Source organism: Capra hircus, chromosome 22, assembly GCF_001704415.2.
Source record: "Capra hircus breed San Clemente chromosome 22, ASM170441v1, whole genome shotgun sequence".
Lineage (NCBI taxonomy): Eukaryota > Metazoa > Chordata > Mammalia > Artiodactyla > Bovidae > Capra > Capra hircus.
In genome coordinates, this window is record NC_030829.1 from 7,097,446 (window position 1) to 7,124,843 (window position 27,398).

Consider the following 27,398-nt stretch of genomic DNA (forward strand, 5'->3'; position numbering starts at 1 on the left):
GCTGCTCCAGGAGTCCTCTGACCTCCCTGCCCCCGCTCGCCCCTCGCGTGTCGGGACTTGTTCCGGCGCTCCCGCCTCGGAAGGCGCGCGGCTCCCGCGTCCTCCTCCGGGAGAAATCCTTGTCGCCTCTGGAAAGTGGCATTTAATGCCCGCTGCGTCGCGGGTAGCAGCGCGCGGGCCGGACGCGGCGAGGCCGAGCCGGTCGCGCCGCTCTGGTGCCGGCTCCCGTGCGTAGGCCTAATCGATGCCTTTTTTCTGAGTGAGTCGGCGGCTCCCCCACCCACCTCGTCGGCGCTCTCCTCCTCCTCTTCCTCTCTGGTCTCCTCCCTCCTCCGGGCCTGGTTGCAAATGGCTTCGTTCCCCGAGACCGACTTCCAGATCTGCCTGCTGTGCAAGGAGATGTGCGGCTCGCCGGCGCCGCTCTCCTCCAACTCGTCGGCGTCGTCGTCATCCTCGCAGACGTCCACGTCGTCGGGGGGCGGCGGCGGGGGCCCCGGGGCCGCGGCGCGCCGCCTGCACGTCCTGCCCTGCCTGCACGCCTTCTGCCGCCCGTGCCTCGAGGCGCACCGGCTGCCGGCGGCGGGCGGCGGAGGCGGCGCGCCGGGAGAGCCGCTCAAGCTGCGCTGCCCCGTGTGCGACCAGAAGGTCGTTCTGGCCGAGGCGGCGGGCATGGACGCGCTGCCTTCGTCCTCCTTCCTGCTCAGCAACCTGCTCGAAGCCGTGGTGGCCACGGCCGACGAGCCGCCGCCGAAGAACGGGCGGGCCGGCGCCGCGGCGGGCGCGGGCGGCCACGGCAGCAACCACCGGCACCACGCGCACCACGCGCACCCGCGCGCGGCCGCCTCGGCGCCGCCGCCGCCGCTCCCGCCCGCACCGCCGCCGCCTGCGCCGCCCCGCTCGGCGCCTGGCGGCCCCGCAGGCTCCCCGTCGGCGCTGCTGCTGCGCCGGCCCCACGGCTGCAGCTCCTGCGACGAGGGCAACGCGGCCTCGTCGCGTTGCCTCGACTGCCAGGAGCACCTGTGCGACAACTGCGTCCGCGCGCACCAGCGCGTGCGCCTCACCAAGGACCACTACATCGAGCGCGGCCCGCCCGGCCCCGCCGCAGCCGCCGCCGTAGCGGCGGCGCAACAGCTCGGGCTCGGGCCGCCCTTCCCAGGCGCTCCCTTCTCCCTCCTCTCCGTCTTCCCGGAGCGCCTCGGCTTCTGCCAGCACCACGACGACGAGGTGAGTGCGGGGACCGCTCCCGCGGGGGACTGCGGCCCGGCGGCGTGGACAGCGGGTCCGGGCCCCAGGGGACCTGCGCGGGTGTTACCAGGGGTCTCCGGGCAGGTCCCCAACTGAGGGAGGGAGTCCTCTCCCCCTTCCGGATTTTTCCGTTTTTCTTTTTGACTACGTGGCAGTCGCTGCCATGGAGCCAACGACCCTGTGTGTGCGAAGAGGTGGCTTCTGTTTGCGGGCCGCAGAGGGTCCCAGAACGCGAACTCCCCCTCCTCCCACTTCCATATCTAATTTTCTGGCTGGCCAAACGTGGCAACCGCTGTCTCCAGTTATAGGCAGGAGCTGGGCTGGCACAAATGTGTATGCCTGTGTAGACCTAGCCTCCGTGGTGAGGGTCCCTACTCTGTTCCTCCAGACAGCTCCCGAGGTTGGAGATAGCCCCCTCTTTAGAGACTTTGGTTTCCTCATTTCTGTTTGACAAAACGGGCAGGCTATTGTTTTAAGCAAGACAAGGGATGGAGGTGTGTGTGTCTGTGAGTAGATGTGGTCGTGTGGGGGTACACTAGAGGCCTCCCAACATACTGAGTTCTCCCATTTAGGTTTTTCCCTCACTTTAGTTTTGTTTGTTTAAAGTTCATCGATGGTTGCTTTTAAGTAAGGCATTGGCCAGGAGTTAGGGGGTCGAGTGGGTGAGTGGGTACACGTGCCCGAAATGCCCTGGTTTTCCACGTGCGCGATCAGGAGGGCGGATTATACTTGTAGTTGGGAGATCTCCTTGTGTGGGATAAGCGGGCAGCTGCGGATCTGTGAGGGCCTCGGGTCTTCAGCCTCCAGCTCCCTAGGTTCCATTTCCACAACGTGGAGAAGAAGCGCGTTCTGGCCCCTGAACCTCCCTTGTGTGGACATGAGCCTCGTGGGCCCACCGCTGCGCCCGGAGCTGCGGGTTGGGGGCGGGGGGGACCTTGCCGGTTGCCCTCACCCAGCTGGAAGTCCTCGGGCCGCCCCGCCTGCCCCGGCCTCAGTCTCTCCGAGAACCGGTTTCCCAGGTTGGGAGGTGTCCCCACCCCGTTCAAACCCTGAGGCTCGACTGCCCCTGGGGAACAAGTCGACCCCGGCTGCACGCGGCTCGAACCGGGCATGCAGAGCCCGAAGGCTGAAGGGCAGCCTTTGGGCTCACTTGGCTCTTGGCTGTTGGTGGAATAAACCTTTCTTGTATATTTTTCACCTCGTGTGCCACTTTAAAGCAGTTGGAGCCTATGAGTGGAAGGGGCCGAACGTTTTGAGGCTCAGCCTCTGCTGAGAGGGTCGGTGCCTTGATGCGATCTACCTGTAGTCCCTCGGGGAGACGTGATGCTAGAGCCTCGCCTTGCAGGGGAACAGGAGTCCTCGTGGGAGTCGCCGCCTGCGAGGTGGGGTGGGCGTGCTGGCTGCGAGCGCGGCTGAGGCTTGCCCGGCGCAGTCTTTTCCACTTCTAACCTGTTATTTGGGGAGGAGGGCGGAGCTATTGCCTGCTGGCCTTAAGCCGGCTTCTCCTATTGGAAAAAAGTTGAAATTCTAATCTACTTGTTGTGGACCCCTCATTTTCAAAGTTTCTTTCTAGGTACGAAGCCTAGGCGGGCCGTTATTCTTTGCCTTCCTTTTTTAAAGCTTTGAATGGACTTTGTGAAAGTTTTCCCACATTCAGGGCTGAATGTTTCTAGCAGATTCTTTCAAAAAATGGATTGAGGTAAAAGAGAGTTGAATCCCAATCCCAGGAATGGAAAGAGGGAACCAACTCACTGGGAAGTTTAGTGTCAAGGGGGAGGAGGCGGGAGAGGGCGCCTCGAATCCGCCCCAGTTTCCCTTCTGGCAGGGGCGTAGATGGAACCCTCCCTCTCAGCAGTTGAGTTTAAATGTCAGCTTTTATTTATATTCCCAATTAAAGATCCGTATACGTTTTATTTGGGTTAAAACAGTACATGCTCAGTGTTGCCAGACTTGTAAAAGGTTTATATACTTTTCAAATTATAAAACCATTCAAATGGTATGGGAGTGTGTGAAGTGAGCGGTGTTCCCCTCACCCTGGGAGGTACCTGGATGCCCTGAACATTTCGGTTTTTTAACGTGTGCAGTTCTGGTGAAGTTGTTGGGCAGAGGCATTAAGATCCTACACTGCTAGACCAACTATCCTTTAAAAACAAAATTTTCTCAGTTTTGAGCAAACTCTACTCCCCTTGCCTCCCTGTTGGTTTTAAAGAAGAAAACTTGGAAATTAATTTTTAGATCTTTTTTAATCTTTTCTGGGTTTGGAATGTTACCGAATTTAAAGGGATAGACCAGGGCTGTGAATGGGAAAGTCAGATGTTCAGAGGAAAAGCACCTGGTTCACCCAGGGGGTCCCAGCCCCGGCCTCAATTCTTTCTCTCTTTCCAAGGGAGTGATCCTTAATAGTTTCGGAATGATGTGCCTTTAGAAAGCCCCTTTTCCGATTGGGAAAAGAGCCTGAGGTCACTATGGGAGATGACCACCTTGTCCTCTGATAGTGATGGAAGGAATGCCTAAATCCTTGTGTTTTTAGTGGGTACAGTGTGCTTCGATTTTTCAGATGTGCTGTTCTTCTGAGTTGCTCCGGTGTCAACATGCTCCATGAAATAATTCAGCGTGCCCTTGTTTTATGGTGACTGATGCCACCTGACCTTGGGCAGGGGGACCCCCATGCCTGGCTCTTCCCCTTTAATTTTAGGAAGAGTGCGTCCAACAGTTGGCATCTAGGAGGGTAGCCGGTCGGGTCTCTTCCCCCAGACTGCGTTCCTTAGGCATCCCCGCCCGCGTAAGATGGTTCTCTGAGAGTTGCTTTAAAACATTAACCGGAAAACTAAAAGAAGGGAGCTGGGTTTTCCAATGGAATGAAGGTTGCTTCCTCCTACTCTGTATTTGGTCCAGGTGAAAAACGAGAGTTTGGGTTATTCGCCTCTGTGGCGGTCAGTCCAAAAGGCCTGCTGGCGGGCAGCCTGGCTGATAATGGAGCCGGGGGTGGGTGGTCGGCGCCCCGGGGCCGCCGGCCGCGCGCCTCCCACGGGGCCCGGGAGAGGCGGGCGGAGGCGGCTCGACCTGTCCGGACCGGGTCTCCTCCAGCCGGACGCGGCGGGGCCGAGACAGGGTCGGCACGCATCTGCGGGGAGAGATGGGGCGCTGATCTGGACCGGAGCGCGCGGCTCCCGTCGTCACGAGGTGTCCTTTAATGTTGTGTTGCTTGCACGTGGGAAGCAAGCCCTTCCTTGGCTGCCTCGGAGGCGACACTGCGAGCAGAAAGGGTGTGTGTGTGTTCAGGGCCGGGCGGCAGCGCTCTGTAAATGGGAGAAGCTGAGTGGGGTCTGAGCCTGTTCCGGTCCCCGGAAAGGCCCTGTCACTTGGGAGTAGGGCAGGGGTGACCTAGTTGCCATCTTGAGCTGAAGGTTTCTTTGTAGACTCCGAAGATGGCATTGTTGGTTCTCAGTTAGGAAGGTGGGAGTAGGGGTGGATTTTCCTGAGTCTCCTGGATGGAAAGTGGGATGAAGGGACTAATGCAGTTTATTTCTGTGTGTGTAACAAACTCCCTGGAAGATAGGTTCTAGAATTCCAATTCCATTTGATCCTAAATGTTGACCCCAAATATTGAGGAAACCACTCCAGAAATCAGCCCCAAACAGCCTAGAGGAAAAAGGTTTGCTGCCTAAAATAATTGATTGTGGAATGTACCCTTGTATCTTGTTTTGAATAAGTTCCTGTGAATGGGGACTTTACTCGAATTGGCATGAATATATTTTATTCTGTATTTGCAGAGGCTAAGTTTTCTCAGGCATGCATCCGTTTGTGTTTTAAAATTATATGTTTGTGCCTTGTGAATTGTAAAATTTATAGTAAGAGGTCTTTTAGTTTAAGGACAAGAGTAAAAAAATGGGTAAATATGTGCATTCTAGTTGTTTCTTCTCCGCATCCTCAACCAGTTCGATAGGACTTGGTAGATGTATGTCTGCTTAGCACACACATCTCACCTATTCCCAGAAAATCAGACCTTCCATACCTTGGAAATAGTTGGAAGATTCCTGCTTTGAATCCAGTTCAGCAGGTGGACATTTGTAGATTGAAATCTGTTGAATTACGAAAATGCTTGAGGAAAATATCCGGGAGAGAAATGTTCACTATTAACTTCTCAAAATGTTAATTTTGAATATAATCTCTACACTGTGAACTTTAAAAGAAGAATTTACATGTGATTGGAGGAATGTGCCTGGTCTTCCATAAAATGCACAGAGATGAGTTTCACCAACATGGCTCCCAGGCAAGTGGCTAGCTTGGCAAGCTGTGCTGGTGAGGTTGCCTCACCGGCACGGCCGAGTCAGAAAGGATGCTGGTGATACTGAGGCTGTTGTGGAATAAACGCTGTCTCTGGAGACTTACGACCAGTTTTTCTTGCTAAGGAGTACACACTAGTTTGGGAGTTGCATAGACTTGGTTTTGGTCCCCAGGATCTTTATTTCCAATGCTAGGAATATATATTTTGCAAACAATGAAAATATTTTAGGGAGAAAATGGGTGCTTTCAGTTCGTTTGATAGCACTATACATTCTTTATGATTCAGTGTTTACAAGTTAAATAGTTGTAGGACTAAAGCAGTCTGAAAGTGTTTAAAGACTGAATAAAATTGCCTTTTTCCATCCCAGCTTTCCTTCCCATTTTAGTTACTTATAAATGCTAATTCCAGGGAGTCCTTTTCAGATTTCAGGGCACTAAAACCATCATTAAAATGTAGAGTTTCCTAATTTCTCTGCACATGTAAAATTTTGAGCACAACTGTTTTGCTTTTTATGTTTTCATTAGAAAAAAAAAAACTACGCATATGTAGAAAGGGAGTTAGCTTTGGAGGAAGCCATGAATGAGGTGAAATGGTTAAAATTCTTTTGTTGTTAAAATAGTTTGCCAGGAGAAGAAAGGGTTTATAAACTTTTTCTGCTTATGAAGAATTTTAACTTACTAGATAATTCTAAATAGCTCTCACGTTTAATCCCCTCCAAGTTCTATTTCCTTTGGTGCTTACTGAAGTCACATGGGTTGCTTATTCTCACCAGTTCCTCTCACAGGGCAAGGTTTATTTCAGATGTATTCATTCTTAGGGAATAAAGGACCATTTCGATGTCATTCTTCATGACACTTAAACGAAAGATTGAGAAGAATTCTACCACGCAGGCGGTTTCCTCCTGCCTTTCCCCATAACACTAACAAAGAGTTCAGGGCTTGACTCACTGAGGCTGTTTGTGCCACCTCTGTTACTTTGGAAGGGAGCGAAAAGGTACTGATAAGAATAAACAGTCGCCCAAAGGGAGCAAGACGCCACCCTCGAAGCCCACTCTGTTCTGCCTCCCCTTGAGCTTTTAAGTTTTGTGACTTGGAGGAGGAAGCCTGAGCCATCTTTCCTCTTCAGTTGATGCGACCTCCCGCTTCTGCAGTCCTAAATTATTCTCCTCCCTTTGAGGTTTTGTCTGTACCCACAAACCTAGTTGACTGAAACCAGATTGACTGTTTTGATTGACAAGGCTCTGACTTGTTAACAGAAAAATTGGGAGGGGTGTGGGGGGTTGAGCGTAGGCAATTTACATCTGAAACTTGGCTTAAACCCTATTCCGGCGTAATTCTTTGCCTTCTCAGAGGGCATCTTCCGCTTCCTTCGTGCTTTAGTTTGCTTGCAGCTGGCTTTGAGGGTAGGGTGGAATGAAACGGGAAGACCCCTAACTCCTGGCTTTCATCTCCCACTCAAACCCAGCTGAAATTTGGGGAGATTCTGGTTTAATCTGAAGCCATCAGACCAGTGTTTTGTTTTGTCCTCTTTCATGTAGATTTTTCTTACCTGAGCGTCAGTTCCTACCAAGTGAGCCCTAGTTTTAGTACATCTGTAAGGATCAGTAGACACGAGAAATTAGTAATTTGTTCAAAAACAATTTTCCACATAGTTGCCCTAAGGAAGTGGTGTGTGTTTTTTTAATTAATTAATTTTTTATTGAAGGATAACTGCTTTACAGAAGGAAGTGGTATTCTTTAGTGATACTGCTTTCAGTAATATACAGACTACAAGCTGAAGTTGTAAATATTGGAAAGAGGAGCCCTGATCATGAATAAGGGCATAACTTATTTCAAAGTTTTTTGGCTACCCCAGGGGCCATGTGGTATCTTAGTTCCCCAACCGGGTATCAAACCCCGCTCCTTGCAGTGGATGTGTGGGAGTCTTAACCCCTGGACTGCCGGGGCCACATTCTGCCGACATTAATGGGACTTGCATGAAGCAGGGCAGTGTGCCCAAGACAGTGAAGTGTATCAGGTCAGCTGTGTAGACTGAAGTGGATCAGGTCAGTTGTGTAGACCAAGGGCTCCCTTCCTGGCTCCCACACCCTGTGAATTTTGAGGGTCCCTGAGTTGGTTTTGGAACCCCTGAGCCTCTCTCGAAGGTCAGCAACTGTAGCCTTGAGTTGTTACTCCTGGAAAGTTCAGCCAGCCATTTCCTTCCATCTAGCCTTAACTGCTTGCAATTGAAGGGGGGGTGGGTGGGGTGGGTGGGTGGGGGTGGGGGGGGGGGGGGGTGGGGTGGGTGGGTGGGTGGGTGTGTGTGTGTGTGTGTGTGTGTGTGTGTGTGTGTGTGTGTGTGTGTGTTTTCCCTTTTCTTGAAATGACAATGGGTTTTGAAACTTCTTTGATATCTTTGACCAACTGACATAATGCTAACGATGTGCTTCTGAGAAAAAGTCTGGACATGGAGATTTTGCTACACGTGGATCTGATAGAACATCTTCAGCACAGCTGTTTAAAAAACTCAGCATGGTGAAGAGGTGGCATCAGCAGTCATGATGATGCTGTGTTTGGGCAGACCACATCGAAGATTTTGGTCTGTCTGCTCTACCTCTCTTTGTCAGAGGAAGATCTTTTTCTGAGGGTCATCTCTAGGCTTGTACTGGATAAGTGCTGAGCAGAGAAGTGGATATACTAGAGGAAATTTTGGTAGAAGTTGGGAAAATGTTTTTGTGGTGTTTCTTCAGGTTTATTTTTACTTAACCACTCTTAGACAATGTGATTTTGAGATTCTTGTGCTGCCTTAGTTTTCTCATCTGTAACACTTTGCAGTGTTGTAAGCATTCCAATTAATGTATTTAAAATGTCTTATAGCACACTAGAAGGCAATTGTAAATATTTAAAAAATTATTTATTTATTTACTTGTTTGTGTTGGGTCTTAGCAGGCATGTGGATTTAGTTGCTCCCTGGCATGTGGGATCTTAGTTCCCCAACCACGGATGGAATCTGCTTCACCTGCCTTGCTAAGGCAGATTCTTAACCACTGGATCACCAGGGAAATCCCTGTAAACATTTTTTTTTAATGGGAAAAAAATTTTTTTCTTTATTGATGTGTAGTTCATTTACAATATAAATTTTTGTTATATAGCAAAGTAATTCAGTTGTACATATATACATTATTCTTTTTTTTTAATATTTGTTTTCCATAATGGTTTATCATGAGATACTGCATAATAGTTCCCTGTGCTGTACAATAGGACCTTGCTGTTTGTAATTAGTAAGCTCTGTTGAGTTTTGAAGCAGACTCCTCACCCCATCCTTTTGCCTCCGAAGAGGATGTTGTGGAAGAAAACTATTTGTCGATGTTGGAAACTATGGCTTCTGTCAGTTTACTCTGGTCTAATTGGAAAGATGCAGGGATTCTTTCAAGTGGTGCAAGGTGAACTGAAGAAACATGCATAAACTTTATTTTACTCTAGAAAAACTAGCCCTCAACTTTCACTTCTGGGCTAGACCATCTCTGGGTTACAGGGCTCCCTGAGCCTAGCGGAAAGATGGGCATAAGTGTGTTAAGAGGCTACATCAATGCCTGTGGCTTTTTTTTTTTTTTTTTTTTTTTTTTGGTGGAAGGCCAGTGTTTGTGTCTATATTTTATATGATGTGTTGAGAATCATTAATCTTTAAAGTCTTGATCTTTTGGGGGACCGTGACATTTCAAGGAAAGAGATCAACTTGCTCCAGGGAACAGTTTGATTTCAGAGCCTGGAATATTTTATAAGCTCTCATTTCACGGTGTTGTCAGTTGCGAGTTTAGGTGTTCCTGAAGAGGAAACTTCAGTTATCACAAGAAAGGCCTTAAATCATTATAGAAAAACTGCTACTTTACAAATGGGGAGACAGGCTGGGGTGGTGAAGTGACTTTAGCGGGAACTTGCCTGGTCCAGCACTCTTCGCTCTACTAATTTATGTACAATATTTGGCAAATATATCATTATTATGTCTTAAAAAATTTATGTATTGATTTGGCTGCACCACGTCTTAGTAGCGGCATAGGAACTCTTAGGTGCACCATGTGTAACATAGTTCCCTGACCAGGGATGGAACCTGGACTCTGCATTGGGGGTGCAGTCTTAGCCAGGGAAGTCCAGAATTATATTTTTGAAACTGGTCCTTAAAAGTCTGAAATTTAATGCTGAATTTATTGTTTGAATCTTTAGCGTCTTGTGTTTTATTTTGATTTTGGTCTTTTTTTCTTTTTTTAAGTTATTAAGGAGAAAAATAACATACAAGTAATTTACAGCTGGAGCCTTCCTAGGCTCAGTGGTAAAGATGCCACCTGTCAGTGTAGGAAACACAGGTTCAATCCCTGAGTTAGAAAGATCCCCTGGACTCCAGTATTCTTGCCTGGAGAATTCCATGGACAGAGGAGCCTGGTGGCCTACAGTCCATGGGATCACAAAGAGTCAAACACGACTTTGTGACTGAGAATGCACGCATAGGTACAGCTTGGCAAAAGTGAGTGTGACCATCGTTACTGTGACTGCCTCTCCTTCTAAGGTTTAATGTGTTGTCAGAGCAGTAATTTAGCAAGGAAGAGGCCTTGAGTTTAATCTCTTGAAATGATGCCTAAGTCTCATAGGAGATCTCTCAGTATCAAAGTGAGAAGGATGCTTCCTCGGCCAAACGTCTCTAACGCAGCCTCACCCTGTGGCCCCAGCACGTCAGAGCAAATATTCTAACACTAGTGGTTTGGGGCTCTTAGGCCAGATTGATGTTGGTTGGTTGATGTTGGCCTTAAGGACCAAATTGAGAAAGATGTTTTCTGGATTGCCGGTTCCCAGTGGTGATGGAAAATGGTGGTGCTGCCTGTATTTTGTTAAAAGAAACAAAGGAAACTCACTCTTTTTCAAGCCACAGAATGGGAAGATGCTTGTAGCTTCTTGGTAAGAACACCTGGGCTCACAGCCCAGTGTCACCCTGAAGTAACTGTGAGACCTTGGACAAGTCTCTTATCCTTGATTTCTGACCTTTCAGATGGAAATGGTGGAAGTAGTTTTTGAGAACTCTTTATGGAGGGAAGTTATGATTTACGTGAAGACGCTTTGAAGAAGGAGCTAGAAAAAATGTTTTCAGTATCGTGAAAAAAATTTGGCTTCAACTTTTCCTGCAAGTTGCAATCAAACGGGTAAAATTCCTTCTTCGTGAAATTAGATAAGCTGCTTATCTTTCTGAAAAAATGTTTTCTGGTTGATGGCCAAATGATATTTGATACATGAAATAATTAGGGCAGTTCCTGATTGCTCACAGAGGACTTGATGTGTTAAGATTTGTCATCAAAACACTTGGATGCCTGCTGCTTAGAATTGTGCTCTTTGCCAAGCCTCTGGTTACTCTCGCTGGGAGGATGGAACTGGAAGAAAGTGGTTTGAATGGGGCAGAGGGATTCTTGGCTTCCCGTGTGGCTGCTTTATATGTGGTCTTATTCACATTACTAGAGGAAATCTAAGTGTTAAAGCAAGCTCTCCTGGCATCTGAGCAGGTTCTGATAGGGAGGTGAGTTTGGGCTGAAAGACAGGAATCTTGGAGAATGATGGGATTTAGGTAAAAGATGGAAAGAAGGCAGGAGTGGTTTTGGCTTCCAGCAGCCTGCATTGGCTTGACTGTAGAGTGTTTGTGATCACGACCTTTTATCTGATTTTGCCTTTCAGCATCCCTAAGAAAGGTGTTAGGCTCCCCCTCCCCATCTTGTAAAATTGAAGTCTAGTTGATTTTACAGTAGTATATTAATTTCAGGTATACAGCATCGTGGTTGAGTGATTTTATAGATTATGCTCTGTTGAAGGTTGTTACTAAATAATGAGTATGGTTTCTTCTGCTGTGCAGTATATCCTTGCTGCTTGTCCATCTCACACACAGTGCTTTGTCCCTGTTAATCCCCTACCCCGATCTTGCCCCTCCCCACTGGTAACCTCTCGTTTGTTTTCTGTGTCTGCATGTTTCTGTTCTGCTGTTTCATGCTTTTTATTTTTTAGATTCTACAAATAAGTGATGTCATGCTTCTTGTCTGACTTTTTTCACTAAGCATATTATATTCTCTGGGTCCATTTACATTGCTGCAAGTGGCAAAGTTTCATTCTTTTTGTGGCTGAGTAGTATGTGTATATATATATATATATATCTTTTATGCCTTCATCTGTCGATGGACACTTTGGTTGCTTTCTTGTCTTAGCTATGGTAAATAGTGCTGCTATGAACATTGGGTGCAGGTATCTTTTTGAAGTTTTTAATTTTTCCAGATACCTATCCAAGAGTGAAATTACGGTACTTTTAGGGGTCCATTCCTTTTTTTCCCCCTCCTGCCATCTGCACACCTTGCGTGGTCTCCCTTCCCTGACCGGGGATCAGACTCAATAGCTGCAGTGAAAGCTCTGAGCCGTAACCACTGGACTGCCAGGGAATTCCCATTTTTACCCTTTTTAGGAGGGTGGCTACTGACATATAGAGGAAATGGCTTATCAGTCTGGAGCTAGAGCCACGTTTAGTTACTTTAACAGGTAATTTAATGTAAAGCATTATTGACTGTTGAGTTCGTGAGTTTTTCGCTGGGAAATTGCAATGCAAGGAGAGACAGTACTTGCGTGCCTGGCTGGCGGGTAACAGCTGTGGGAAGCAGCTCCTCTCCTTGGGTAGGGAGATCAGAAGAGGGAAAAGTTGGAATTGTTAATACTCCCGTGGTTTCCTGTCGGTCCGGTCAGCGTTAGAAACCTGGAATCAGGTGCTGCCACTGAAACAACTCGTGACTTTGGATTAGAGAAGTCTGTTGAAGGAAGTGCCCACCCAGGAAGCAGAACTCAGAGCAAAACCTTTCTCCCCCTCAAGTTCCCTAGTGTCGGAGTCACAGGGATGCAGCTGGCAAAGCAGAGGTGTGGCCCGCTTGGGGGTGGGTTTAAGCTAAGAGGCAGTCAGAGCTCAGTAAGCAGCACTGCTTGGAAGATGGACTCCCGCTTGGTGCTTGATTCCATTTGAAAATTTCATGAAAACATGGGGGAGACCCTGGGCTGAGGGGGCGTAGAACATAGCTGGAGTTAAGTACCCAGTCCCGACGGTATGTTCACACTCTTACTAACCCAGCTTGCTATTTACTTGCCAGCAGGCAGCACTCAGCCCACGCCCTGTGCTTGCTTACAGGGGGGACACAGCCTGTTGTTTCCAGACCTGTGCGTGTTCTCCCGTGTGTGTGTGTGTGTGTGTGTGTTGTGTTGTGTGTTTTTTTTTTTTTTTTTTTTTTTTTTTTTTTTTTTTTTTTTTTTTGTGTTTTGTTTTTTTTTTGTTGTGTGTGTGTGTGTGTGTGTGTGTGTGTGTGGTCAGGCGTTCCGTCGTGTCCGACTCTTTTTCGATCCAAAGGGCTGTAGCCCTGTTTGCCTCTCCAGAGGATCTTCCTGTCCCAGAGATGGAAGCTACATCTGCTGTGTCTCTTGCATTGCAGGCAGATTCTTTACCACTGAGCCACCTGGGAAGCCCTGTGTCCTCCGCACTTGTTTGTATAAATTAGACAGTTTTAAGTAAAAATGAAATCAGTGCAGAAAATGTCTGTGTAAGCAGGCCTGTAAGCCTATGAACTCAGCTTTGGTGTAAAGTAGGAATCCCTGGGGACGGAGCAGTGAGCAGAACAGCCGTGAATCCCTTTTCTTCATGGGGCTTGTTTATCCAGCCAGCTTGGGACCGGGGGACTCGCCCTTCTTCAAAAGCAGTGCTCTGGGCCGACAGCTCTGGTGCATAGGGACTGCTGTGGGAACCTCCCTGACTGCCCTCTAGACCCTTCCAGCCCATCAGGGCTCTGACCTCATGGAGGGGAGGAGCCTTGGCCCTGCAGGAAGGAGCTCGGGTCCCTGCTTCCCCTTCCTCTCCTCCGCCTTAGGGATGACCTGCCCCCCCAGGCTTTGTCCTACAGTTGAGGGGGCAATTTCACCTGCAGAGCCCAAGGCTGAGAGGGGAAACCTCACTTCTGACTTAAGTGATTTCTTCTTGTGTGCTTTTGGCATTGGTTTTTGCATATTGAGGTAAACATATACATCGTAAAATTGATTTTTTTTTTTTTTTAAGCGTACACTTCTGCACCTCTTGACAAGGGCGGAGAGTGCCATCACTCCAAGCTCTAAAGAGCAGCTCATCACCCCACAATACCCATCTCGGCCTCAGGCAGCCTCCGACCTCTCCTCTAGTCCTCTGGTGTGGTCTTCTCCGGCAGGTCATGGAATGGAATCTGAGACCGTTGGATCCTCGAATCGGGGCCCTTTCCCCTTGCCAGGCTGCGTCCATGAGTCCTCGCAGGTGGCAGGTGGCTGGTGTCAGCGGCTCCTCCCTGTTTCTTGCTGAGTAGTTTTCCATTGCACCATAGTTTTCACGTTCCCCAGCTGAAGGGCTCTTGGGGTTCCTGTTTTCAGCGATGGTGACTGTGTTGATGCCTGAAATAGGAGCAGTGCTGTGTTGGGTCTTGGTGGTCACAGGCACCAGCTGGAGCCCCCATTTTCATCCTGGAACATTTGTCAGCAAAGTTTAGTGGCTCTGAGACTCTAGTTCCCGCATCACTCTGTAGGATGCTGACGGTTTCATTTGTCTGCCTAGGGCTGTCTTTTCTGTTTGCGGATCAGATGGGGTATTTCCTGATGAAAAAATGCAGGGTACACTACATGTATATTTACACGAACAGCAAGGTCCCACTGTAGAGCACAGTGGGTGATCTGTACTCAGTATTTTGTGTTTACCTATAAGGGAAAAGAATCTGGAAAGGAAGGAATATGTACTTTCATGTATGTGTGAAACTGAACCCTTGCGCCATACACCTGACACTAACATGATACTGTAAATCATCTTTTCTTTTTTTAATACGAAATTTAAAAATTTAAGTGAAGACAGAAATTCAAAGTTCAGGAGCTGCTTTGGAGGCTGTGCTCTAGGGGGACAGGGGAAGCCACCTGTCTGCCCCCCATTAGCCTTGCCCTTTGTTGATTTTTTTTTTTTCTCTGCTCTTTATTAATAACTTTTCAGAACAATTCTCTTTGGTCTTTATTTCCATTTTATTATCAACTTTATCAGAGCTTTCAGGAGGCATATACATACAAAGAGGAACATTTGTTTTTACCAGTTTAACCAGATTTTTTAAAAGCCACATGGGTGCATGTAAAAAATAAAAAATATAACTCTGATAAGTGATGGACCACCGCAAATACCTGGAGCTTTTAGGGGAATCCTGGAAAGAATCGCCGCCATGGAGTGTAGGTGGAAAAGCGTCTCCATTTTAAATGGGAGATTAATAGGGGAAAGGGACGTTTCATATTGAGGTTGTTGATATTTATGGTGGTGAATAGAAACCAAGGTATGAGGGCCTAGCAGAATCCTTTCTGAGCCCGAGATAGCAGTTCATTGTAGGCAACATTTGAGGTTCACAGCAGCTGCTAAGTCTGTAATCTTGTTATTCACCCTTAAGTATGCTGTACAGTAAAAAGACAGATGTGCCTTGAGATCTAAGAACTGAGGTGAAGTTGTTAATTCCATTGAAATGTTAGTAACATACGGGAACAGGCGAAGAATGGCTCTCTGCATCTGGGTATCTCAGACTGAAAATGCAGCTTGTTCAGAATTTGGAACGTAACCGTTTTTCCCTCATAAAAGGAGGGATGGGGTTCACATGGACTGTTTCCAGCAATCTTGTGTTTCCTCCCCCTGCGTTGATTGTATGGGGTCTACTGCAGAAGCAAGCGCAGAATTTTTCTGAATGTAATGTTCATCAGTGTCTATTTGTTCTAGCCCCCTGGAACTTCTTTTCAAGGTTTTTTTCAAGATTTTTTTGCCTGTTGGGATGCAAAATCAATTCTCTTCTTCTCCACCGAAGGAAAAAAAAAAGTCATGGAAAGCAGCAGACAAATATATGGGAATAAAATCTAAGGACCGTGTAAGATGGAACGATGAGGATGAGGAGGGGATATTTGGCCTTAGTTTGGGAGAAAGGATTGCGTTTCCAACTCAATACAATACAAGCCCCGATGTTGGCTTGTATAACTTGGTGAGGCTTGGGTGTTGCATGGGGGTAAGCCCACAGTATTCTGAGGTTCCAACAGGTTAAGAAAACAGGAGTCTAAAAAATAACTGGGGCGATATCTCTGTCCTGTCTGCCAAGCTCTTCTCATTTTGGTTGCTTGACTTTCAGTTGGCACTTGTACGTGTTGCCACTCACGGTGGGAAGGTCTCACCCCGTCTTGGGGCTAAAGGCAGACAGGTTTGCCACAGTGAACTCAAAAGAGGAACCCGGATGAGTGAGTGCTTAATAAAAACCATTCAACATTTGCAAACATTTGATAGGGTCCATGAAAGGGGGAAGAGGGAACAGTTTTGTTTTAAGTATGTGTTCTTTTAACAACATTGAGAAGTTTTTTTCCTTTCTTTCTTAACTGACTTGAGTGTTTTTTTCCTTAACTGCGTTTTGTTTTGCTTTTTTCTTACCTGAGTTGTGCTTAAGACTTCCCAGCGCTTGTCATTCTGGGTGGTGATTTTTCTGAATATGTATATGTCTGTGACTGTTATTTATTTGACCTTTCCTTCCTTCCTTCAGCATGCTCAGCTTGTAGCTGCTGGATGAATGAAAAATTGAGAGTTTTCTCAGAGCTACTTTGTGTTCCCTCCCAGGAATACTTGATTTGGTCCACTTAACTTGAATCCTTATTTAATTATGCAAGTAACACATAAATATCTTTGTTAGGATGATCTGTAAGAAACTTTTTATAAGTATACCCTCAGACCTACTTCTTCCCAAAGTGTGTAATTTCGGTGTGTTTCCTACCAAACCTTTACACCTATTCACATACACACACGCACGGAACATATAGAAAGACAGTCTTAATGTAGACGTTTTCCTGTACTTTCTTTGCTAGTGACTACTGCTCCAGGCTCGGTGTTCGTGCTGTGGAATTTATTTAGCTGTTCCTTTATGTGAGATTTTTCTCTGCATTGGCCATTGCCATTTATTTGTGTCCCTGTGACTTCTGGAGGGAAGAGCCCCCCAGCCAGGGACTTACTCAGATGCTAGCAAGGCACATTTGAAATGTTAATTTGCCTTCCTGCCAGCCACATTTCCTCCCACCCAATCCGGCCCTGTTGCCATCAATCTAATGGGAGAAAAATGGCTCGTCCCATTGACTGACTTTGCATTTCTGTGATTGCTGTAGGGTGGGTGTCTTTTTGTTTATTGACCATTTGGATTCTCTCCCCAAATTGCCTTGGTTCTTGGGCCTCTCTCCTGGGTTTAAAAAAAAAAAAATCAATTCGTAGGCATTTTGGATAAATACTGCTCCTTCTTCCAGCAGATTTTTCAGAGTCCTTGGCTGGCCCCAGTTTAATTTAACTTGGTATACATGTTAAATTTCAGTGTTACTGACGATCGTCTTTCATTGTCTCTGCATACTGTGTCTTTAATCATGTCTTAGAATATTTTCTTAGTGTATCTTAGAAGGTGGGATCTAATTTTATCTGGAATGAACGATGAGCCTGAGATCCTGACTGTGAGTGAACAGTCTCATTTCCCCTTTTTCTCTGAACCCTTAAATTTCTGGGAAACAGTTGTGAGTGTAGCTGTCTGCTGGGGGCGAAGAGAAGGGAGTATTAAGACCTTTGCTCGGTGAATGCCAACTGGGTTGCAGTTTAATGTATGTATATTGGATGTTCATGCTCTATGGTCATATACCGGTGATCTCTTAAAAATCTCTTTGGTGTTGGTTGGCTGTTAAGGAGATACGCAGCAGGTAAATGGTAATACTTGGCTTGGTGTAGGCCCATTAGACATCAGTCAGTGGGCTTTTGTTTGTTACTATGTTTTTAAAAATTTAATTTTTAGCTGCACTAGGGCTTTGTTGCTGCACACGGGCTTTCTCTTGAGGTGGCTTCTCTTGCTGTAAAGCACGGGCTCAGTAGCTGTGGTGCACGGGCTTGGTTGCCTTGTGGCACGTGGGATCTTCCTGGACCAGGGACAGAACCTGTGTCCCCTGTTTTTGCAGGCGGGGTCTTAACCTCTGGACCACCGGGGAAGCCCATCAGTCAGGGTTCTGTTGCCTACAGTTATTGGGCAGGGTCCTGCAGACCTGCCTTTTCTTCCCTGAGTTTTTAATCTTCATTGGGTATTTTAACTGGAAGAGAAGCAAGTAGTCCTTTTAATCCAGGCAAGTGCTAAATAGCTAAAAATATACAATTTGCTAATTCCACTACCCAGATGTAACTCCTGATAACAGGCTGTGGATTCTGTCATTGGTCTCTATTCCTGTGCTTTTGCACCATTACCTTTATGACTGGACTTATCATTTAATCGGGCACACTCTGATGTTAATAAAGTTGCTTGGAAAGTATCATTCGTAATACACCTGTAGTTCTACGTCTTGCTTTGTCTTTGAAATCTAGTAGCATTCGTCCTCATCTTTGTTGAGGGTAGTGTAGGCATAGTCAAATGCACCCATTTTAAAGCATTTACTTATTATTTATTTGGCTTCGCCAGGTCTTAGTTGCAGTCTGAGGGATTTTTAGTTGCAGCATGCAAATTCTGAGTTGGGGGACCTAGTTCCCTGCCCAGGGATCGAAAGTTGGTCCTCTGCTTTGCAATTGTGGAGTCTTAGCCACACTGGAGCACCAGGGAAGCCCCAAACACACGAATTATAAGCACACATTTTGGTGGTGAGTTCAGGCAAATTTATACATCTGTGGTACCACCACCACGATCATGACAGAACATTTCTACCACCTTAGAAGGTTCCGTTGCTGCAGTAATCTTTCAGAGCTCACGTCTGGAGAATTTGGCCTGCTGCTCTGGTCTTGGGAGGATTTATGGAGACTAGAGCTGGACACAGGCCTTTGGATGTGAATTAGACTGATGGCAACATTGCCGGGTCTGATGTCCTGGTTTATGGCTGAGGTGGGGGGAGCTGTAAAACAGCCTAGAATCTTGACCCTTGAGAGGCATTTTATCCTCTGCAAAGGCCCAGATACTCTCTTTTTCTCCTATCTTAAACATTTGCCGTTTCAGGGCCACAATGCAAATGGTCAGGGAACATTGTTTTCCAGCAAGCAGTTGCCTGCTGGGAGGCAAATTCCTCAAGGATTGCTTGGAAAATGTGGAAGTAAATTCCATTCAATCAACACACTTCTCATTGAACACCGGCCATGTGTCTGCCCTCTCCGGGTGTTTGAAGACACAAAGGACTAGAACGGAGGTTGCCTTCTGGGGACCCTTACTCACATTACCGTGATACAGGGAACTCGAACAACCAGGGATTTGGGGTGTCCTGGTGAGTCATGTGCATGTGAAAGCATTAAATTGTTGTTGATGAGATGTTACATGCTCACGTGTTTTAAAAAAAAAAAAACAAACAACAAAACAAAAAACACACTGTTCCGGGGCTCAGGAAAGGGTAATGCAGTAGAGGAGATGAAGCCGTCCCAGCAGAGTGCTGGAGTCCTGTGTGTCCTTAGAGCAGGGGTCCCCAGCCTCCGGGATCTGGTGCCTGGCGATCTGAGGTGAAACTGATGTAATAATAGTAGAAATAAAGAGCACAATAAATGCAGTGCCCTTGGATCATCCCAAACCATCCCCACCCCATCCATGGAAAAATTGTCTTCGCGAAACTGGTCCCTGGTTCCAAAAAGGTTGGGGACTGCTGCTTTAGAGGGTTCTTATGATTAAACCTAGGCCCATGTGGTCCCAAATATTTCTGAGAAAACTCATAGCTTTCCAGGCCTGCCAAGTCAATTGGGGTGACCAATTGGTAACTTCCATTCCTGAAGACTGTCTGTTCAGAAAATTTTGGTTTTGAACTTCTTGGAAAAGTCTTGAGTTGTTACAGAGGACACTCACTACACTTTGGGGTGGGGGCAGTTCCCTGCCCCAAACCAGCCATGGCTGTGTCATTCACAGCCAGCTTCCACTGGTTTTAGGCCGCTTTGCATGTGGAGACCCGAGGAGGCTTCTTTAGTAAGTTGATCGTTGAGTGTTGTTGCAGGGGAGGGGTCCTTAACCCCCAGGCACTGTCGGGATCCAGAGTTGGTTTCTGCCCTTTTCCTCTTTCCTGAGGTTTGGCCTCCGCCCCCAGCGAAACCTGGGTCTGCCTGCAAAGGAAGTAGTATTTTGCTGAGCCGAGGCTGGGACGGAATCAGGGTTGGATACTGTGAGAACCGGATACAAGGCCTGAAAGAGAATTTTTTTTTTTTTTTTGCAAGGGGAAAGGGGTGAGAGTGAGGTGGGACCCACCCAGGTAGAGGGCGAGGACCAGTCCTGGCCTCCAGGAAGAAAGGCCTGGGGGAGCCTTTGAGGGCGTCTGCAAAACTGGGAAGCACTTTGCTGGGTACCCTGTGGCGATTAGAATGTTATCTGCAAAAAAGCAAATGTTCAACCAGTGTTTGCGGAGTTAATTCAAACAGGCTCCAGGGAGCGGTTGGGCCCCCTTGCAAACCTGTGGCTGGGGATGCTGAAAGGGGTCTTTTTGTGGGAACGGAGTCACCCTTGCTTGGAACCACCTCCCCCCTCAGAAAGGGAACCCTGCAGTTGTGTCAGCCTGTCCCGTCTTCTTCACTGAGGCCCTGGAGTCTCTCATCTCTCCAGTTGTCGCAGGTTCTGTCCACTGTGGGCCCCAAAAGTGTGTGCCCCAGCACGCTGGCCAGAGCCTGGGCTGATCTCCCCAGACCCCACCCCCGTTGCACCCCTGCTTCCAGATGTCTTTGGTGCTGGGGATCCCTGAGTGGAGCCTGTCTGGTGTCATCTGTGGCGATGCAGGAGCTGGCGTCTTAAAAAACCAGCACGCGAATCCCACCCTCTGGTTTTGAAGGACAGTGAAATGTTTGCGTAGGGTTACTGTAAAAGCCAGCCCCTGGCGAGAATACAAAGACAGACCCTCAAGATAAAGTTAATGATTACATTTGGAGCTTTTGGCCTGCTTCCTTTAGAGAGTTTTCTCTCTTGAACTTTACTCCATCACAGCTAGGGACCCTGCCCCCCTAAACTGCATTCCGTGTTGGGAAGGTTGGATTTTAGTGTCTGAGCTGGAGTTCTTACTTGGGCCTTCCTGTCCGTGTGAGGGGCGCGGAGGGGGGTGGGCTTCTTCCCAGGGCCTCTGGCTGGGGGCGCTTTTTTCTGCCCAGTTTTGTTTGGATACCACCCCACCCCCATGCTTGGGGCAGTTCCCCCCCAGGCCCTTTGTCCCTCCCGAGGGCGGGAATGGCGGCCTCCTGGAATGTGGATGCCCTGGCTTGAGAGGCCAGCACCACCGAAGCCTGGTCTCTGCCCCTGGGGCGGCTCTTAGGGCTCGGGTCTGCGGGGTTGGGGGGTGATGCCCCAGACCAGCTCGGCCACCCCTGGGCTGGATCAAGTGGACCCGTTCTAGTGCTTACCACAGTCACACGAAACGCCCCTCTGCCCATTAAAAGCAAAACTGAAAAAACCCTGGTTGCTGTGCTAATGAGTAACCTCAAAATTACAGGCTCCCCTTCTCAAGGAGTCACCTCACCCAGCTGGGACCCCCCAAATCACCAGGAAGCCTCCTGACCAAGATTGCAGGCTCTAGCAACGCCTCCCCCATGCCTAGCTTGTAAATAGTAAGCAGTTTTTTAGTATGCCCCGTGCATTGTTGGGACACACTGTTGTCTGTTGGAAATTAAAATTTAACTGGGTTGTCCTGTAGTTTGTATGAGTGTTCTCCGGACACTCCTTAAAGCTACTGCAGAGGCTGAAATCAGTGAAAGGCTCCCCCACCACCCAGCCCCCCTGGCAGGACCCACCCCTCCCCCACTCTGCCTTTGGGCCCCTACAGACCAGGGGTCCTCAACCTCTGGGAGCTAATGCTTGATGCTCTGAGATGGAGCTGATGTAACAATAATAGAAGTAAAGTGCATGATAAATGGGATGCGCTTGAATCATACCCAAACCATTCCTGCCCCACCCCTGGTTTCTGGAAAAAAAAGTGTCTTTCACGAAAGCAGTCCGGGTTGGTCCCTGGTGCCTAAAAGGTTGGAGGCTGCTACAGACTCTTTTGGTAAAGAGTTCTCATAGGTGACAGCAGTTAGTCACAGGACAAAAAAAAAGTCACAGGACAGAATACCCAGAACAAGAGCCCTCTGACCTCCTCTCCCCCACCCCAACCACCGGGGATCCTTGCCGAGAATGGTGGGGGAGAGATTTGGAGGCTCCGCCTGGAAACCAAATGCCAGCTCAGAGGTGGGCGGAAGCTTAGCTCTTGACTGCACTCCTGGTCCGTTGCTGCCAAAGACCCCAGCCATCCTGGCAGGTGGGGAGGCACACTCCGGTCTGAAGCTTTTGGGCAGTAGTTTAGGAAGAGCAGTTTTGGGATTTTCTACAAGAGGATTTTAGGGGAAGCTCATTCCACATACCATAGGGCTTCTGGGCACTTATATCTGCTTTTCTCTAGCAAGAGAAAGAAAGATGGTCTCTTCAGGATTTCAGCAGGAATTTCTGCCCCTTGGGGAAGAGAAGCCCAGTGAGCAGGCTGCAGGAGCGAGTCTGTGTTTGGGAGAGCGGAGAAGGGGGCTTCCAGGTTCACTGCTGCGTCTCGGTCTGCTGCCAGGAAAACTCTTGGTCCTCTCAAGTGGATGGTTTGACAGTGACATAGTTGTGGCGTATTGCCCATTTTGCTCTGACTGCCAGGAAGCTCGGAGTCAAACTCCTGGTTTCAGTGTAGGGAGATTCGCTGACTTGCTTCTCCTTTAGCCAACTTGTTGTTCAGTTGCTCAGTCATGTTTGACTCTTTGAGACCCCATGGACTGCAGCACTCCAGGCTTGCCTGTCTTCCACCATCTCCCGAAGCGTATTCACACTCATGTCCATTGAGATGTTGATACCATCCAGCCATCTCGTCTCCTTCTCCCTGCTTTCAGTCTTTTCCTGCGTCAGGGCCTTTTCTAATGAGTTGGCTCAAACTTGGTTTACATATATGTTACTGGCTTTCTTTGTAAGCTGCTCTCCTTAGATCTGTGTAAGAGTTACTGGAATCACTTTCAATAAAAATCATTGAAAGATGAGGGTGTTATAAACTGCCCAGGAATGGGACCGTTTCAATCCAGTAAATCAGGCTGATTAGTATGTAAAAGAAGCAAGCCATTGTACGTGCATAGCACTTGTCAGATAAACACATGATCCTCATGTACACCAGTCCCTCCCTGGACAGAGTCCAGCCCCATGCTGAGGGGCAAGGAGGCTTGGTAGAGTGTCCCCACGAACCTCCGGAGGCAACAGGACCCAAAAAGCACCCAGCTGTAAAAATCACAGCATCCTGAAAGATGCCAGAGTGAGTCATGTCCCCTGGAAGAAGCTATGGTGTAGTACTACTAGGTGTACCATCGTTGGACCCCTGTCCCCCATTTCCCCCACCCAGGGAGCCCTTCTCTTCTGCAATTTGGTGGAGCTTGAAACCCCTTCTTGAGGAGTGGGAGGAAGTGGTTAATCCCCACTTCCTTCCCTGGGAGTTTTATGGGCCTCTGGGAGCCTGCCTTACTCTGGCCGTAATGGTCATAAATGACCCTCTCCCAGGGCAGGGGCCAGGCCGCTCTGAATCTTTAGGCAGTTAGATGCTTGAATACATGGTTTTTTGATCGAGGTGCCTTTGGTTTTCTGTAATTGGGAGGTGGAGTGGGAAGCCTTGTAGGATTACTGGGGTGGTGGCTTGAGCCCTTCCCAGCGGGGCCTAGGCTGGAGAGATTGTGGCAGAGCAGCGGCGGGGGGGGGGGGGGAGGCCCTGGGTGCTGTAGCCAGGTGGGGCTGGGTGGGGACAGCTGGGGATCCTGGCAGGTTGGACAGGGTGGAGCAAGGAGAGATGAGAAGGCCTGAGAGATTAGTGCCCTTCAGAGGATCCCTCCCCACCCAGTTCCCTTTTTTATCATTCATCAGCATTTTAAGATACAGCAGTAACTCATTTTTCACTTTTGGTGATGAAGAAAGCACTTGGGGTTGCCCAGCTCTTGGGACAGGCTTTACAGAGTGGCCTTGAAGTAAGGGATGCTGGGTCTTGTCCAGTGGAGTGATGGCTGGATTGGGTCTTGTTTAGGGAGAGATCTCTGGGGTAGGCAGGCCCTACCTCTCCTGCTAGCAGGTCCCTCCTTTCCTCCTGTGAGCTAATCCTCTGCCTCCCCTTCTTCGGGATTTTATTAAAGGGTTTAATCTTCCTCTGCATGCTTATCCCAATAGCTGCTGGATTTTCTGTTCCAGAGATGAGTAATATTCTGGGAGGGAGTCTTCTGGCCCAAGGGCTATTAGAACCTCCCTGAAAACGCCTCTGTCTTGCTGCCTCCAGGGAAAGTGCAGAGCCAGATCAGAAGGCAGCGTGGATGTGGGCCTGTGGGCCCTGTGCTTGAAACACACAGCACCAGCCCTTCTTTGTGCAGGAACTCCTGGATTGAATGTTATGCAAATAACATCAGACAATGCACTTTTTCTATTAAGGTGCCTGGAGGTGAAACAAGAACAAAAAATGTCCTAAGCTGTTAGAACAGAAAAATAAAGTATTTTATGCAAAGAGCATTTTTTGTGACTGCCCATTTTGAGCTTGTATTTTCTCAGTTAAGGGCTGCTTCTTTAAATCAGCCTTTTCCAGTTTAACAACTGAAGTTGTTGTTGGAGTTCATTGATTAACTCCAGGGCTCCCCCCCCACAGAGATTCTGATTGTTTAAAACCAGGGTTGGGTTCCAATTTGCATTTTTAAAAATATCTCTGTGTTGGGTCTTAGTGTCCTCTGGGGTCTTTTGTTGCTGTGTACTGTTGAGGCTAGCAGACTCAGTACTTGGAGTGCATGGGTTTAGTTGCCCCACGAGGGATCAGACCCACATCTCCTGCATTGCAAGGCAGATTCTTAACCTCTGGACCACTAGGGAAGGTCCCAGTTTGCATTTTTAAAAAGTACCTTGGGGTTCTAATGCAGAAGGCTCCTTTGAGAGAGAGGGGTTTTAAGCAGTAACCCAGGAGAGGAGGTTTAAGGTTACTGCAGAGCCCCAGCTTTGTATTTTTTTTGTATTAGAATTTTAATCCCCAATTACCAGTCATTAATTATATCATGTATCCCATCTAAGTGATTGCACCTGAGTCCTAACCTGTTTTATTGTCAGCTGCCCTGGTTTCAGCGGCCCTTGATTAAAAATATGATGCTTTAACATACTGTTTGGTGTTTTAGCTTCAAGCCGCAACATCGGATTTGAAGGCGGTCTTTTCTGCTGAGCCACTATTTGTTTGTTTGGTTGCTTTAAAAAGACACCAGTGCTGGTTAGTTTTGGCTGTGCTGGGTCTTTGGTGTGCGGGCTTTCTCTGGCTATGGAGCATGGGCCACTCTCCAGGCGCGGTGCAGGGGTTTCTCTTGTTCCTGAGCACAGGCTTTAGGACGTGCAAGGCTTCAGCAGTTGCGCGCCGGGGGCCCTAAGAGCACAGACTCAAAAGTTGTGGCACACGGGCTTAGTTGCTCCAAGGCACGTGGAGTCTTCCCAGACCAGAGATCGAACCTGTCTGCGTTCGCAGGCTGATTGATTCTTAACTACCGTGAGCCACTTAGAAGAGGGTCAAGGGGCCCATTAGTTCATATCCCCCAAAGTTCTCTTGTCTTACTGACGTGCGATGACAATCCGACTTAGGTCCAGAAGACACCGTTCTGGCCTCTGTTGGAGTGAGATGCCCCACAGCAGCAGTCTGCAGACCTCTGCCGTCGCCTCAGACCAAAAGCAGCTGGAACTAGGTTAGCCCCTCTGGGACTGAGTGCCGGGGCCAGAGTCCCAGAGTCTACACAGCTGCCAAAGCTTGTTGCCAAGTCTTCAGCTGCTGCTTCTGCTGCCAGTTGGCACCTCCTCTGTTTAAACAGAGCCACGCGGGAGCTCCCTGGAGACCTTCCAGGGACTTGTCTACAGGGCACAGGCAGGCCTGGCAGGCACTGCGGCTGCAGGAGCATCTCAAGATGGCTTATGGGGGACACGACTGTAGCACTCCCTAAGAAGTCCGAGCTCTCCTTCCCAGGAGTGCTGGGCACATTCAGCTTGAATTTTGGCTTGAGAAATAACGGGGCTTCCCTGGCGGCTCAGATGGTGAAGAATCTGCCTGCAGTGTGGGAGACCTAGGTTCGATCCCTGGATCGGGAAGATCCCTGGAGAAGGAAATGGCTACCCACTCCAGTATTCTTGCTTGGAAAGTCCCGTGGACACAGGCGCCCACAGGCGCCAGCTGGGGTAGAGTCCATGAGGTTGCAAAGAGTCAGACACGACTGAGCGACTAACACTTCAGAAATAATATTTTTTTTTCTTTTTGACAGCACCATGAAGCTTTCCACAAAGCTTTCAGGATCTTAATCCCCCTACCAGGGATTGAACTCATACGCCCTGCCCTGGAAGCTCGGTTTCCTAACCACTGGACCACCAGGGAATTCCCGAGAAATAACTCTTGGAAAGCTACATTTCTCTTCCTTGGGAAATTGATCTATTGATATTGTATATCCCAGTTTTTTCTTTTTTTAACCCCCCTAAATGTCCATGCTTCCATGAAAGGCTTAAGTCAGTAAATAAAGCTTTTCTTTTTCACCCCCCTCTAAGTCTTTAGAGTGGTAGTTAATTTGTTAGTGTTGGTCACTCAGTCGTGCCTGACTCTTTGCGACCCCATGGGCTGCAGTCCACCAGGCTCCTCTGTCCTTAAGATTTTCCAGGCAAGGATACTGGAGTGGATTGCCATTTCCTTCTCCAGGGGATCTTCCCGACCCAGGGATTGAACCCAGGTCTCCTGCACTGCAGGCAGGTTCTTTACCGACTGAGCTATGAGGGAAGCCCAGAGCCCACCTGGAATCCATCCACTGCCCCACACCCCTCCTCTAGGAGAGGAGCTCTGGCAGGTGCAAGGACCAGTGTTCTAAACGGAACACATCTTCCTGAGTGTCGCTCTCATTTGAAGAGTGTATTAAAGCAGCCACTGTGATGAAAAGTTAGGGCTGAAAAGGTGAGCTGGTGGCTGTGACCCCGCCCCCGCCCCCTGACCCACGCCCAGGGCTGCCATTTACTGCCCAGGGTGAATTCCACTACTGGGGTGGAGACAGGGAGATAGTGGATCCAGACTGGCCTACCCTGCTCCCGATACAGAACTAGACTTACAAAAAGGCCTTGTGAAAAACATAGGATGCCCCTGAGACAAGGAGGACCGGAGAAGGCAGCTCCAGGGGTGGCTGGCTTCTTTTCTCGCTCCCTCCCTCTCTCCTTCCTTCATCCTTCCATCGTCCTTTCCGCAGAGCAGTTAGCTCTTTTATAAACCGTGATTTTGTGCCTTTGGCGTACTTCAGCAGGGCTGCAGGGAGTTGTTTAGGGTTACAAACCTCCAAGCAGAGGTAACTGAGCGTTACATACCATCGCAAACCAGTTGTGCGTGCTGCGGCTTAATAACATTAACCTGCCCAGTCCCTTGAGGGAACAAAGCACCTTGCTATCTTCCACGGGGTTTCTGGGTCATGTTGCGCACCAGCCATCTGACCCAGGCCAGACGTTAGTTTCCACCATTTGTAAAAATGGAGATGGGGCTATGGCTCATTAATCGTGCTTTCTATTATTTCTAAAATTTTAATTAATCTATCTTTGGCCACGTGGCACTAGGTGTGGGATCTTAGTTCCTCGACCAGAGATGGCACCCGCGCCCCCCTGCAGTGGAAACGCAGAGTCTTAGCCGCCAGACCTCCAGTAAGTCCACGGTGTGCTTTTTAAACGTGATGATGCGGGGCAGTATCCAGCCCAGTGCCCGATTTTCTGTGTCCATCCAGTTGGCAAGCATTTGAGTATCTGTGCTCAGTTAAACGCGGCCCCTTCCTTATGTTGGCAAAGGAAGGTCCCAACAAC

The 27,398-nt window shown here is 48.5% G+C and overlaps 1 protein-coding gene across 1 annotated transcript in view; it reads left to right on the forward strand.

The window, feature by feature from the left end:
* TRIM71 (tripartite motif containing 71) overlaps positions 303-27,398 on the forward strand; it is a 61,938-nt gene continuing 34,842 nt past the window's right edge. The window contains exon 1 of the mRNA XM_018066746.1: positions 303-1,224. Within this exon, the coding sequence (XP_017922235.1) occupies positions 349-1,224 (876 nt within the window). The 5' untranslated portion in view covers positions 303-348. The remainder of the gene's footprint in view (positions 1,225-27,398) is intronic.